Consider the following 16,119-nt stretch of genomic DNA (forward strand, 5'->3'; position numbering starts at 1 on the left):
TCCCCTATTTAGCCGCAAAAATGTTTTGTATAAGGAGAACGGTCTTTCTACGTCAACACTGGTGATTGAGGCGTATATGAAGCAAGCTAGTTCATGGATTATAGCTATTAAGCAGGGATCACACGATTTGTACATTTTGGCAGTCACACAGTGAAATTTGAGTTCAGCTCAATAGAAAGAATTTTCAGACAACACCACTCTGTAACTGCCAAAATGTACAAGTCGTGTGATCCCTGCTTAACAGCCGTCCATTGCTTGCTTCCATTTGGCTACTTAGCACACCAGATATTCCTTTAAGTTCCTTAAGCCCCTTATTTTTTATAGAATGGTATCCAATTTTTCTAAAACATCAACCGTAATTTTTAGCCATTTGAAACTTGTACTTTGTTCTACTAGAATTCAATAGGCTACATAACTGCATACTCAGAATGTTTCTAGGAAATCTAATTAAAAAAGTCAGAATTTTTTACGAACGTTTGTTGAATTTTTTTTTAAATTGCGCAACTTGGATTTACACTGGTTTTGCTAAAGAATGAACTATATTTTTATAAACAAATAACCAAAACTAAATATATCGGAACTATTTCTCGCATGTTTGTTTGCTAAAAATTGTTCAACGGCTCAGCGTCAGTGAGTCATTCGCAATCATATGCAGCGAATGCTGATTTATACTAAAGCCAGCCTTTCGACATAAGCTACTTTTCCATACGAACACAGTTATGCTTACACATACATACATATGTAGTATATAATATTGTTTCCTGGTGACAAGATGAACGTTTCTCTCGCATCGTTCACTTCAACAGTTTGCAACACCGCTTGTAATGAACTGTGAAGTTCCCAGCTATCACAGAGTTCGTTTTCCTTCCACCATTGCACACGTCTTTGGAGCGATGATGTACATACATACATTAGGGTGGTTCTTAAATGTATGAAGCATATTTTTACATCAGATTTCCTAAACCTCAACCGTTACGTCGATGCTGCTATAGTCGACTAGTACTAAATGTTTTAAATGGAAACTGCTGGAAACACATCATTTACGTTATATCCATCGATTTAGTGCCAAATTTTTCCCTCTTTGTTATAAATACTTTTGAAATCATACGATTTGCAGAACATGTCGCTTAATTTTAATTTTTTGAGTCTCCATAGAGTAATCTGAACTTTGACCCCTTTGTTACACGCCTTAACCGTCTCCAATCGGAACCAAAATGTATATGTGATGTCTTCGACTATAGTAGTATCGATTTCGGGTATTAAATGAAAAAACAAATAGTTAAAATTTGTTCAGTCTCCATTAGAGGAATCTGACATTTCCCCCCCGTCCGACATGCCTTAGTCAAGCCAAACCGGGACCCAAATTTATTTGTGATATGTTCCACTATGGTGGTATCGTTTTTGGGTATGAGTTGGCAAAAAAATTAATTTTAATTTTTGAGTCTCCATAGAGGAATCTGAACTTTGCCCCCTGTGCGACACGCCCTAACCGTCTCCAATCGGGACCAAAATTTACATGAGATATGTTTGACTGGTTTTACCGATCGAGGGGTTGAGGCTGAAAAAAAATTTATTTGCTTTTTAACGACCACCCTAACATACATACTACGTACATATATGCAAGTATGTGTGATGTCATCCATCGCAAGTGCGCATACCTGACTAATATTGTTGTTGACTAATCATTTGAAATATGTGTCTAGGTTTGTGTGAAGATGTTATAATCTTTGCTCAAACCGTTCCGATTTGAAAAGGGAGTGAGTGGGGTTGGTTCGAACCAAGGCATATTAAACAGGTAGTAGCAGTAGAGCAGCTGGTTTGATTGTTTTTTTTTTTCAAATTATTCGGTCTCTAAAATGTCAAATCTTTTTATTTTATTTTTACAAAAATTCTAAATTCTCGAAATCTATTTGCATGTGAACCCTTTTTTCAAACAAAAGAGGCGATTGCAAATCAATGTTCCATATCAATTTTGATTGACCTTTTTTTGTCAGCGAAGATTGAATTCCAGTGTTTAACTAACTTGTAACTCCTTCATTACGTATTGACTTGTTGCATTTTTTAGCCAAATTCATTCGAGTTTTGTTGTAATTTTAAAACTTCACAATTCTATCCTATGGTACAAAAATGTTTCACTACACATTAGGGCTGTTCAGGATCTTATGCATTTGCATATTTCGGTACATTTATAAATTTCGCTACAATAAAATGCAAACCGCTGCCCCAACCTACATATTTTACTCAGTTTGAATATTTGGTCTGTTGATTCAAAATGGGTTTGAAAAGCATCAAGTTGTTTTGGTTTACATTTATGAAATATTGGATTGCGATCCATTGAATTAAAAATAAAAACACGGGTAAGATGTTTTTTATTTGCACTTAAAAAATAAATTAATAAATAATAATTCGGCTTGAAATGTGCATATGGAAGAAATATGTTCCAAAGGGTGGAATTAACAACTTTTTTTGGGAGCAATGTACGGTTAAAGTAAAAATCCCGGGATTATTTGCCAGAATACCGGTATTTTCGGGATTCATGATTTCCACTGGCGGCAATAATATAAACTCTTTATGTTGACTACTAGTTCTTTTATTTATTTAATACCGTGCGACAGTAAATTTATACACAAACAAATATTCGCGAAACCACGGGCCAAATGTCAGGATTTTTTTTAAAGGACTTTGAAGTTCGAAAAACATGAGGAATTCAAAAAATGATTTAAAAAATTCAGTGCAATGTAGAAAAACAGTATGGGGATCAAATTAAAGAGACAATTTTGTATACTTAAAACCGATAAATTTTTTTGGTGCATAAGAGCGCGTAGGTATTGAAAATGTCCTTTTCGAATTTTATCCTTGAATATCGCAGAAATTTCTTTTGCAGAATGGCGATACGCGGTTTTGTACTTCAAACGACGAAATATAAAAATGAAATGTTTTTCGTATGACGGCGATGCCCTGACCAAACGACTGAACCGATTTCAATTCTGTGAAAAGTACTTTTTTGGACCTTCTGTGTGGAAGGTTTTTCGATAAGAAAAAATCAAAACTTTATGTTGTTGTCGCCAAAAAATGAAGAAAGCTGAGATGTCACAATTTCACAATTCCATAGAATTTTCTGTATAAAAAGCTCGATAAATCACCGAAATGTGCTCTAAATGTGCTAAATCAATGAGATTTTATCTAATTTTTACAACTGAGGGATTCACAGCGGAGTTGTAAGTGTCGTATTGTTGTATGTCGTAAGCTTTAAAAGCTTTAATAAATGTTTAGAAAACTTGAAACGACGACCATCTATTTTTTAACACCGCGAAAATTCATAATATGACTTTGATGGTACTTTGCGAACCCCCTTAATACTTTCTTTGGCCTTTAAAGCTTACGACATACAACAATACGACACTTACGACACCGTTGTGAATACCCCAAATATTTTTATTCAATAATCTCGGAGTTACAGTATAAAATAATAACATGCTTTTTATTACCTTCCTTTTCTTAGCTCTGGATGTAACTATGTAATATTGATGCGCCTAAAAGATGCAGCGATTTCTATTCTCAAGTTACATACCTGATGACAGTACGAATGGCAATTATAAATTGCGATCCCGTACGAGTCCGGACTAGTCGGAAATAGTCAGAACCAGTCAGATTTTACTGGAAATCGATCCCGTACTCGGTTCTCTGACTATTGAGAGGACAAAAAAGAGAGTAAATACGGTTCTCTCTCTGTCAGAAGTTACCAGTTTTAGTCAGAGAATTTTTTGCTGGTAAATTCTGGTAAATGTGTCAAACGATCAGCTGTAGTGTGTTTGGCAACCAAATTGTAAACAAAAGAAAAATGCACTCTGCTAATTCATGTTGAAAAGTATTTAATTACTTGTTTAAGTGGATTCTAATGAATTTGAAAGTGTTTTTGGTTATTTACATGTGTGAGCTGAGTGTGTTTACATACAAAATAAGCAGAAATTTACAACCAAAATTTTAAGGTTATGTTGAAGTTGACAGAAGTTATAATTTTTTACTAGAAAGCGATCCCGTACTTTTCAATGTTACTCTCTCGCTCTGAGCGAATTTTTATTTTTTGACAGTTTTACTAGTCCTAGTCCGAGGAATACGGGATTGCACCTATAATAGGGAGGTTTTAGTTTCTTAAACTATAATTTTATTTAAATTATCTATCGAAAATGATGATGAAAATGAAGGTTTTTTCTTAACAGCGGTCGTCCCTCGGCAGGCAATGGCAAACCTCCGAGTGTATTTCTGCCATGAAAAACAGCTTCTCATAAAAATGCAATCGCCGTTCGGAGTCGGCGTAAAACTGTAGGTCCCTCTGCTTTGTGTGACAACATTAAGGCGCCCGCACACCACAAATCGGAGGAGAAGCTCGGACAAACACTAACATACATATGTGTAAGCGCCAATCTATTATTATTATTATCGAAAATTACCTTCTCTGGTCATTTAAAATTATTGAATAATTAGAAAAACTCCTTTCCATATCCGTAGATGTAGAGAGCTTCGACAGATCTTCACTCCTAGTTGCGGAGCCAGTAAATAATATATCACTAATATTAGCAATTTTCTGGCAAAATACTTTCACCTTTTTTTTAATATATAAGCAGGATTATATGCACGTAAGTCGAATATATATCCAAAAACCAACAAAATTGACAAAAATATGGAAAATAATCTTTTCCAGGCGTTTGCATATTTTGCCAGCTCTGTTCATAATTATCTAGTTTAGAGGTGCCCGTTTGGTCCAATTTGTTCGTGAGAAAATAATGTAGAGAACTAGTTAAACAGAAATAATCGATATTTCAATATACAGATACATATTTATGATATTAATTTTATTTTCAATACAAGGTTTGTTTAAATTTAAATTTTAAATTAAGGTAACAATGTGACAATTGAGTAAGTGAGTCGTAATTGCTGAAAATGGCTGATTAAAAAAAAAATTGTATGTATGTATGTATTCCAGGATTTAAATCTTATCAATACAATTTTAAATCGATAAGATAATAAAATTATTTATTATGGAAAGTTTATTTCATGGCATACAAGTTAAACGAAGAACGATAAGATTATATAGTACGTAAGTTCTTCATTTTTAAAAATAAGTATGTATTAAAGGGAATAACTATTATTTTGGGAATCACATTCCGCCTTATCGGAATGGTAATATACTCATGTCTACATACATACATATATGGCAATTAACTTCTAATGTGCCAAGCCAACTGAACGGTGCAAAACAAGCTACGTTTTGACTACCTGGGAAGCGGACAAAAAATGGGGAAAACAATTTAAAACTATGATTTTTATGGATTTTGTTACGAGCTATCCGATGGTTTTCCAAAACTTTCTCATTTTCACGGTGAAAATTCGAAACGAAAATTTATTTATAATTTTTCTCAATGGTGATAATTTTTATACCGGAGCGCACTTGGGCACAAGGGTATATTAATTTTGTCCACATAACGGTTGTTTGTAACAGCCAAAACGAATCGAGATAGATATATGTAGACAAATATATACATAAATGCTCAGAATGAATAGAGAAATCGATTAAGCCATGTCTATCTGTCCGTCCGTCTGTCTGTCCGTCCGTGTACACGATAACTCAAGCAAAAATTGAGATATTTCAACGAAATTCGGTAGGTAGGTTTCCATTAATTCAATGTAGGTTGGTATTGAAAATGGGCGAAATCGGACTGTAACGACGCCCACTTCCCATATAACGGTAATTTCCAGAAATAAGAAAACTGCGATATTTTAGTAACTACTGGCGATAATTCACTCAAAATTGATATTTACAATAATTTTCAGACGAAAAATAATAATATTATAAATTTTTGGAAAGTGGGCGTAGGCACGCCCACTTATGGTTACATGTGTATATCTATTTTTTAAATCAGACAAGAACCACGCCCACATCCCATGTAACGGTAATTTAGAGAAATACAAAATTTTCGATAAATCAGTAAATATTAAAGCTAATTTATTAAAAATTGGTGGTTGCAACAATTCTTTACCAGGAAATACGTTTATGATAAAATTTTGGAAAATGGGCGTGGCACCGCCCACTTATGATCACATATACAGTATCGGTCATATCTATAGCACGCCATTTCAAAGTGATATTGTGTGCCACTTATGTTTATTTATTTATTTTTAAGAATTTTCAATTAAAATACAGTTCTTTCTCTAACAAAACCCATATAAACCCAGGTTTAAAAATTGGTAGAAAACTACAAAAAAGTGCAACAAATTTGCACCTAAATTTCAAACTTTTTTCCCGGAAGTGTTTGAATTTTTCTGAATACACAGTTTTATAGCCCAATCAATTTTAGTCTGATAGTCCCTTCCAAAAGTGGAAGGTATTCGCTCTCTATTACCCATTTTTTCAGCGTGAGGAACGCTTCCTGCGCTGTGTGGAAGATGTAGATTAAGAAGTCTTGTTTGTAGTTTATTGTGTCAGAATTTCAAATCCATCGATACACAAACGTCTGAGATATAGCGAGTTTAAATTACAATTATTATTATTTTTTTTTTTAATTTGCATTCACAGAGAGCCAGCTTCTGCTATTCATTTCCGAGAGAAATTTAACAAAGCTAAATTTGAACTCAAAGCATGTTTTAATTCGTGCAAACGAACGGAGCCGACGTGACGGGACAGAGCGACGCGACTGGTTTAGCGGGCTCTAAAACGCTTTATACCCATTTTTTATTAATGATTTTTATGTTAAAAGACCTGATCTTTCGATTGAGAGGGCTTAAAAACAATATTGGAGATGACCATCATTAGTAAAAATTACAAATATGTGACCTGGTCTACGAAAAGGGAGCTTACGTGCGAAAACTAGTTTTCTGTGAAAAAGCTGTTAAAAGTAAGCAACTCGTTTCGTCAGTTTCTCATTATCTCGTTAATTGTTCTCCGCGCCGGACGTCCAGTAAGTGTTGTTGTTGGTCGGAATATTATTATAGTTCATCGTGTAAGTTGCTAGTGTGGAACATTTAAAAAAGTAACACTGAAGAAGTGACGTTTACTGTTTCTGTTGATTATCGTCTTAGCATTTCGCATGAAATGAAACATGAGTGTTGATGAGGAGTTCAGTGCCGTATACGGACAATATTTCCATGAAAAGGATGATGAAAACGATGATGAAAACTATGAAGAGAGCGATGATGATGAAGACGAAGTATATGTATCTCAGGCAGAAGATGATACCGAACAAACTTTTGTTAAGATGGACCTGTATGTTGTTGATGTAAAGGAGGAGGAGCTGGTAACAAAATTTCTGTCAAAAGATTGTTGTAATAATGAATGCCATACACTGATACCACGGGAAATGATCGAGAGTACGCGGAACAATTGTTTAGAGATGTCGAAAAATGAACTTGATTTAGTGATACTAAGTCACATCGTCATTTACTCTTCTTTCTCTACATTTTTAGTACACTTCTAAGCAAGTTAGGATTTTCTGCTTTTCACCACGTGAAAAAGCATCTCATCTTCCATCCGAATCAACCAAAAAGTGAAAATTGATTTTTTGACACCTAAGCCACCTTTCCGTAGACCAGATCACATATATGAAATTGAGACAATTTTGGAAAACGCATGGCACCATAGGATAGTCCGTACAAAAATCTATAGTAAACGAATTATTTTTCCCATTTTCTGTATGTCGAAAAGTGGCTTGTTTTGCACCCCTCAGCGCGCTTGGGTCGTTTGACGTGAATCGCCCCATAAATTTGTTCAACGACATACGCATATGTGCTTAAGTATAGTACAAACTTTCGCCAGTCCATCCATTTAGTGCATAGCTTTTATACTATAATTCATATAATAATGCAGTTATTATATATGTACATACATACATACTATATACATTAGACTGCATCACCAAAAAAAGTTGCGGTTTTTACGCCGGGATTACATAATTTATTATATTTTAAGACGTTCACCAAAATATTTCGGAAAAATATTAAGATTTAAGCGAGCTGGACCTACTTAACAATACCTCCAAAAATGGAGTTTTTTATGAATAAAAATAGTTTCTTAAAGAACTTTTTGAAAAAAGTGCCCTCAGAAGACAAAACAGATTAGGCTTAAAAAATCTGCATAAAAATATTTAAAAATCTTTTCAACGGTATCGTAATAATGCCCAAATGTCTTCGCAACTTGCGTAGAAGTGTTAAAACTTTGCTCAACATCGATTATTCCAGTAGTTCAAAATGTATTCATATATGAAGTCTATTTAACGTCAAACCTACAAAAGTCAAAGTTTTCGGGAGAGTAAATTGAAAATCAGCGCGTGTAAGGAAAAATAAAAAATTATATTTCACTGGTTGACGTTTTTAAATAAATTTGAAGTTGCTTTTTTGTTATTTATTTACTTTAGTTGGAATTTTGTTAACTTGTATGTTGTTTTCCGTTTTTGATTTATGAGTTGCAGTGTTGTTGGAGGGACTTTTCGGCATAAGGGTCAAGCACGCATCTGAAGCGTGCATTTTTAACACATACACTAAGGGTATTCATCAAACCTTATAAATGCATTGTAAACCGTATAAACTTATAATTGTGTAAACCTTATAAATGAACTGTCAAAATTTGTATGGAAACTCGTTTACACATTTCTGATAAATTTATCCAGCGATTTCACTGAATAAACTTGATAAACTGAAGACAATGCAACTCTGTCGCAACTCTAGCTATGTTTTCTTAGGCAATAATCGGGATCCGCATACAAATTTTGCACGCAAATTCAACAACGATATGATCCTGATAGAGATCTGGTTCAATTATTATCCCGTCTGTTTGTTTTGTTTCACTTATAATTCGCAAAGTTTGGTAGCCGTGACAAATGAATTCATACACAAACAGACATTCTGCCATTGTTTCTTATAACTTGCCTCAAATAAATAGCCTTTATGTTATATGTACATTTATTTAAATAGATATCTCGTAAATATAACTTTTTCCAATTTAGTGAGGTAGTTTCTATAATTTCTTTATCCCCGTGCTAGTAGTATAAAGTTAGTGACACTGCGCTTTATAACCAAAGAAAACACGACTATTGTCGCATGTGTAAACGAAAAGAGAGTGTGGGTCGTTCATGTAACAGAGTGCATAAACTTATAAGATTATCTGCTTGATAAAGTTATCGGTTTATATGAATACCACTACTAAGTATAAACCGCACAACACTACCAAAATTCAAATGTTAATTAAAATTTGTTATTAACGAAGATTCAAAAAAAGGAACAGTCCAGCGCCTTCGTCTTGGTCTGCAGGCTGTATCGGAGATACACCCGCTAAATTTAAACGTAGAATACGTGGTATGGTTAAGAGCATATCCAAGTCAAAAACGAAAGCACAAACTAAGAAAAAAATATCGATAACAAAAGCGATAATAAAATCGATAACAAAATCGATAAAAATATCGATAACAAAATCGTTAACTAAATCGATTACAAAATCGATAAAAAATCGATTACAAAATCTATCGAAAAATCGATTACAAAATCGATAACAAAATCGATTCCAAAGTCAATAACAAAATTGATAACAAAATCTATCAAAAAATCCATTACAAAATCGGTAATAAATTCGATAAAAAAATCCGATAAAACTATCGATAACAAAAGCGATGGCAATATCGATAGCAAAATCGGTAAAAAAACCGATAAAAATACCGACAACAAAAGCGATAACAATATCTATAGAAAAATCGATAAAAATATTGATGACAAAAGCGACAAAAATATCGATAACAAAAGCGATAACAATATCGATAGCAATATTGTTAAAACAATCAAAAAAATATCGATAACAAAGCCGATAAATAATCAATAATAAAATCAATAACAGAATCGATTACAAAATCGATAACAAAATCGATAAAAATATCGATCATTATATCGATAAGTTCCGAAAATATCGATAGCAAAATCAATAACAACATCGATACAAATTTCGATAACAAAATCGGTGAAAATATCGGTAACAAACCGATAAAAATATCGATGGCAAAATCGATTAAAATATCGGCAACAAAATCGATAAAAATATCGATAACAAAACCAAACAGATCCACATTAACTGAAACTTTCATATGTACGTATATATGCATTTACATATGTACATACGCTGCGATCAAAAGCCGCATTACATACGCATACATACTTTTTCCCACACTTCCAACATATGCACGTGTTTGCAAAATGATGACGAGGTGATTTTATATGGAAAATCATTTATGCCCATATATTTGAATAAAATAAACATATATAGAAGATATCAACCAATACTTCCCATATACCAAACGAAAGGAAAACTCTTGAATTTTTGATTAAAGAAAACAAAAACAAAATCATTCGAGCGGTTTTCGAGCATTTTGGTAATGAAAAAAATTTGCAAGTTTTTTCAACAATTTTTTGCCTTAATATGCTCAATATTTGTTAAATTTATATAAAATTTGTACCCGATAATATTTCTACTGCTCCAAAGAACCTATATCCCGAAAATGAAAGTTATATATGCCAACAATAAGTTGCTAGAGCACTTTAAAGGCTCAAAATTGACCCCAAAATAAGGCAATGTTTACCGTTGTTTTTACGACAGAAACCGAATTGGTTATTTACAAAAATGAATCTGTCGACAGGTTTGGAATTTTATCTTTGAAACGCCACACTTTTCTTTGAAATCGCTTTATTAGTTCTCGTGCAATAAGCGTTTTTGTGAAGCTCTAAAAATTACAACTACAACATTTGAACATAGCCCCCATACCTTAAGGTAAGACGTATTCTACGTCAAAAAAAAAAAAACAACGATATGACATTCAAAGCGTAACGAAATAAAGAAAATAAAAGAAAAACAAGTTGTAGTTTAAAGGTTTGGTTCTCATGAGAGCAACGTCATTTTGGCTGCTACCTGTATTTATATGCCTTGAATGCTGACCTTGTATAACGCTTGACAGAAGAATTTACTATTAAATTGCAAAGTCTGAGTTAACACCAGTGATGACAGGTTAAGTCCCAGATGGTTTCTAACATCAAAAAGTAGCTTTTAGTATTGAATATAAGCCCTCGATATATGTATGTAAGGCGTTACAAAATGCATTTTTTGATCTTTAAAATAGCTGTGTACATATTAAGGTATGTAGGATTTTTATAGATCTATGGCATACAGACGATCTATGGAGTTTGAAGATGCTGTCGACCTTAGTAATAAATCGAGACAGCGCACTCCTACAAAGCTACAATCGATAGACCAACATTGTCCTGTATAACTGTATAAGTATGGCAATAAGGTGGAAAACCAAACCGCATTGAATCAGCCCAGAAATGTCCATATCGTGGCTAGTGGATGCCTATTTTTAACACAACGCCATAATAATAATGTGCGCTCTGTGTCAAAGGCTTCATAACACATGGCTCTTAGAGGCTTGGCAATAGAGGCGACTGAAAGATACATACATGGTATGTATGTAAAGTAATTGGTTGATTATTTCAACAATTAAGTTACAATGAACTTACGAGGCACTAATGTTTAGATTAACGAAAAGAGAGCAATTAACTTCGGACGAGTTTGCTTTGAATTCTTCGAGTTCTTTGTTTATTTTTAACTAACTGATGCTTCCGACTTTGTTTACGATCTGGTCAAATCCGACTGGCAACATTAAACTTACACGCATTTTTTGTTTTCACTTTAGAACTCAGGTTACGTACCGCACACAAAAAGCTGAGCGGCGCCGAGTGAAGCAAGGCAGAGCAAAGAGATAGGTGTTGGTGTTCACACTGAACGAATATCAAAAAAGTTACCTTGGGTGAAAAGCAGCCAAAAAAATATTCAATCATTCATAAATCATTCTCTCAATTTGTCGGCCGTGATTTTTTTAGGAGTACCGTTAATTTCTTTAAGACCATGTTCCATGACCGACAACGAAAACACTTTGAAAGCGAGTTTTGGGATTGTGGGCTGTAAGCTGTACGCACCGCCTGTTAGTGTTTTCGTTTACATTTCTTTCATCCATTGTTTACAGTTTAGCTACGAAAAAGCAAAACCGAAATCTTTTTCTTTCATTTTCTTATTATTAGCAACCTTTATATTTTATTTATATTTTATTTGGCCAGCCAATTAGCAATAGATCCCATCAGCATATTAGAGATGATAAAGTATGACTTCCACTTCGATAAATATATCTAAACAACTTGTGAAGACACCGGTTGAAATGAGTGGAACGTGAAACTTCAAGTAGTTTTCAGCGAATACTAGTTTTCGTTTGACAGATTTTACATGGGCGAAAACACATAAGTTTTAGGTCGAAAACCAGTTTCAGCAACGAAAACATGTTTTCGATTGGCAGTCCGAACATGGTATTAGTATGGACCACCCTGAGGTACCATCTTTCCGATAAAAATTAAATAATTAATGAAATCGGTTGACGTGGTCCAAATTTATTCGGTAACATGTGTATGTATGTGTGTATGTACATTGGGGTGGTCCTTAAAAATCAAACGAGCGATTTTTTTTCAGTCGAATTCCTTCACGGGATTTCGAGCTAGTTGTCACTTCTATCTTGTTAAATATGCCTTGGTTTTATCTTTTAATGATTTTATCATGAAAATATTTGTTCAATTTGCTGCAATTTCTTTCTCTAACATTATTTTTGTTCCCAAAAATTGCTTTGTTTTGGTTTGGGATAGAAAAATTAATTTTCATTAATATTAAGTTTCTAATAAAATGGCATCTTAACCCACCACATGCTTGGTTAGAATTTAAAACTTTAAAGTGTAAATTGGAGCTCGAGATGGGTTTTGTTATGTCAACAAGAGCATAATTGGACACGAGTCGTCTCTTCGATTAAAGGCTGGTTTTGACCATATTTTGACGCCAAAGTTTTTCGACATATTGCCGAATGATATTAATCAGGCTAAAGACAGACTGATAGCCTGATCGAAATCAGTCGATATACCGCTTTTCAATGCGTTAACTCATCTGCTCGGATGCATTTTTTGTGCATATTGAAGTTCTTCCAAACTGAATGACAAGTACCGTACTTGCTTGTCACCACTCTAGGCAATACACCGAAACCAACCAAGTATTTCAGTACTTATACATTGTACTTACTTTTTCAATATTTAGTTAGGTATGGATACTTATACTTATACTGGTTTTTAAAACTGAAATTGTACATGTTCTTCTACATACCTTTTTTTTAGGTTGTCCATAAATTTTTCCATTGTGATTTGGTCGAGGAGAACAAAATCCCTGACACCGACTTCCCGTTGTTGCATTGCCATCTTGCGCCGATTATTTGTCTCAGTTTATGTACAGTAAAACAATCTCCTTTATTTATTTTCTGTTAATATAAGTAGATGTCACAAGATTAACATAGTGCACATTTAAATGATAAAGTTGACCCAATATTACATAATTACAAGAAAACAGGATTGTTTTGCATATATTCGGCTTATAATAAAAACCAATTACCCCAATAAGCCCCGGATTGAGTAGTGGAAACTTAATGTTAGATTTGTCAATGAAATAAATAAGTTTATAATGGGACAAAATGCTAGGAGATATTTTATTTCGGCCGTAGCCGAGAATTTAAAGCTGCGCACTCAGACACCCTGAACCAAGGAACACATTTAGTATTAAAGGTTTTTTCTAACATCGGTCACCCGTCGGCAGGCAATGACATTGTTTGTTAGTTCCAACTTAAAAGATAGGATAGTTTTTAACCTGAAAAATAAATATTTTTTTTGTCGACATTTTTTCTATGCTACTCTCAACGTGCTTAAAAATCCGATGTCACTATGTTCGTTTACACTAACCACCGAAACTGCCAATATCCGAAGCGGGAGTTTTCCAATGTTATTCGCGGCTACGCTTCATATGTATGTTCATGTTGGGGATAAATTGGTATTATAGCAACAAAATAATGTACAGTAAAACCCGCTTAAGTACCTCCGGAAAAGTGTCAGCTTTTTTAGGTACTTAGGCGGGTTGGGTACTTAAAAATACACGCTTAAGTACCCCGATGCGGGTACTTAAGCGAACATAATTTGTGATATAGTTACATCTTCTTGTTAACTTACATAAATAAGTCCTTGAATAAAAAATTAACATTTAATCAAGTATACGTTAATCAAGACCATGATCGTAGCATTATTTAAACAAGTAAACACATAAAGGAAAACTTTGTTAAAAAAACAGATAAAGCAATGTTATATCATTTTCACAAAAATTAAATTAAAAATTCATTGATTATACATATTTATACAAACACACAAATAGGGCATATCATTTTGGACCAAATTCAAAATGATATTGTTTGCCTATTATGTTTATTTTTTTTTAGTTTTTAAAGTTTTTCAACTAAAAAAAAATCATTCCCTAACAAATACCATAGAAACTTAAAATATAAGCTTTCCTGAGCATTTCCAAGTGCTGGTATGCGAAATCTTTTTATTTACTGTTTATTCTTTGGCTGTGCAGAATTTTAACTAATTTTAATGAAATTTTGTGGGTGTGCCTTGTTGGTTCCAACTTAAAAGATAGGATAGTTTTGAACCTGAAAAATAAATGTTTTTTTTTTCATCAAAATTTGTTCGGCTGTTTATTCTTTGGCTGTGCAGAGTTTTAACTTTCTTGTGCAAATCAATACATATGTATGTATGTACTTGTGTTTGTATATTTATTTTGGTGTCTTTGTTCAAAGCTGTATAAAAAATATTTGAAATACCAGAAATGAAATACTACAATATGTGTGTAATTTCACCTAGTAAACAGAATACTATAAATGCTTATAAAAATAATTTGCAAATACCTAACCCACCGACGGTGAAAAATTTTTATTTAATATTGCCGTATTATAAAAAGGCAATAATATAACCATCGAAAAAGAAAATAAAATTAAAAATGGCAACGTCTTGATTATAAAAAGGCAATAAGATGAACATCGAAAAAGAAAATAAACCTCAGAATGGCGGCGTCTTGCGCTTATTTGCAAATAGTATCACTAATCAATACTTATTTGCGTGATTTAGTTATTTGCAAATAAAAAATTAACTCAGCGTTTATACAGCAAAGTTTACCATTTTGCAAATTGTTATTTGCAAATAAGACGTGCGTATAAACGTAGTAATTGCTACTAGATGTCTGTCACAGATATTATGGAACAATATACTTTGTACGTATGCAAAGCAATTGACGTTTTGGAAGTCAGCCATATTTTGCTTTTAGACAGTTCTACACGTTTTAGTCCGAAAATCGCTGGGGCGCATCTTTTATTGAATGGACCTTATTACGCTCACAGAGAGCGAAATAAAGAAATATGTCTAGGCGAATGTATACAAGGTGGTGTTACTGGCGAATTTACATTTTCGCCGCGGTCCCTCTGAATGTCAAAATGATGTATATGTTGTAATATGAATTCGACTTGTTTACAACAAACACATCATTCTGACATTCAGAAGGACCGCGGCGAAAACCTTAAATTCGCCAGTACACCCTTTGCATAAATTCGCCTTGAAACATGTAGTTAAGAAACGCAAGCTAGCAGAAACTAGCAAACAAACAGATGATCGGTGAAATTTTACTTTGCATTTGGCACAGCAAAATTCAATTTACTTGTACACCATATAGCAAATTTTTCCACCCCGTCTCACCACGGAGAAAAAAGTTATCGAAATAGAATTTTGCTATGCCAAATGCAAATTAAAATGTTGACAGTTAAAAAACCAACCAAACGCTCGTGCGAAAGCTCTATTTTTGTGTGTTGCTGAAATTGTTAAAATTCGGGCTAAAAACATACTTGAGCGGCGAGCAAAGAGCATCGAGCAAAGCGTCGATTTCAAACGCATATGTTTCAATGGGAGAGCGCATAGTGAAGAGGAAAGCGTACATACGCGATTCTAGCTCTTCGCTTTACTCGCCGCTCCAGTTTGTTTTAAGCCTTATATCTATTTTATGACTTGCAAGTCACGTACGCTTTTTTCCGCTTCCATTTTGATTTGCAATCTTTATTACCGCCAACAATGTTATTTGTATACTATAGGGGTATTCTCCAAATCTTGCAAAGCCATTGCACGTAGCACGGATTGCAC

The 16,119-nt window shown here is 33.7% G+C and overlaps 1 protein-coding gene across 3 annotated transcripts in view; it reads right to left on the minus strand.

Moving 5' to 3' along the window:
• Positions 1-16,119, minus strand: part of Myo31DF (Unconventional myosin ID) — a 28,424-nt gene that overhangs the window by 7,188 nt on the left and 5,117 nt on the right. For 2 of the 3 annotated variants that reach the window (XM_017619289.1, XM_017619288.1), the window contains exon 2: positions 13,220-13,370. The exons of the other annotated variant lie outside the window; for it this stretch is intronic. In XM_017619289.1, coding sequence (XP_017474778.1) covers positions 13,220-13,311 — 92 coding nt within the window. In that variant the 5' untranslated portion in view covers positions 13,312-13,370. The remainder of the gene's footprint in view (positions 1-13,219; positions 13,371-16,119) is intronic. 3 annotated transcript variants of the gene reach the window in all.

This window comes from Rhagoletis zephyria, unplaced genomic scaffold, assembly GCF_001687245.7.
Source record: "Rhagoletis zephyria isolate East Lansing unplaced genomic scaffold, Rhagoletis_zephyria_1.1 Rzeph_scaffold_01830, whole genome shotgun sequence".
In the NCBI taxonomy this organism is placed as follows: Eukaryota; Metazoa; Arthropoda; class Insecta; order Diptera; family Tephritidae; genus Rhagoletis; species Rhagoletis zephyria.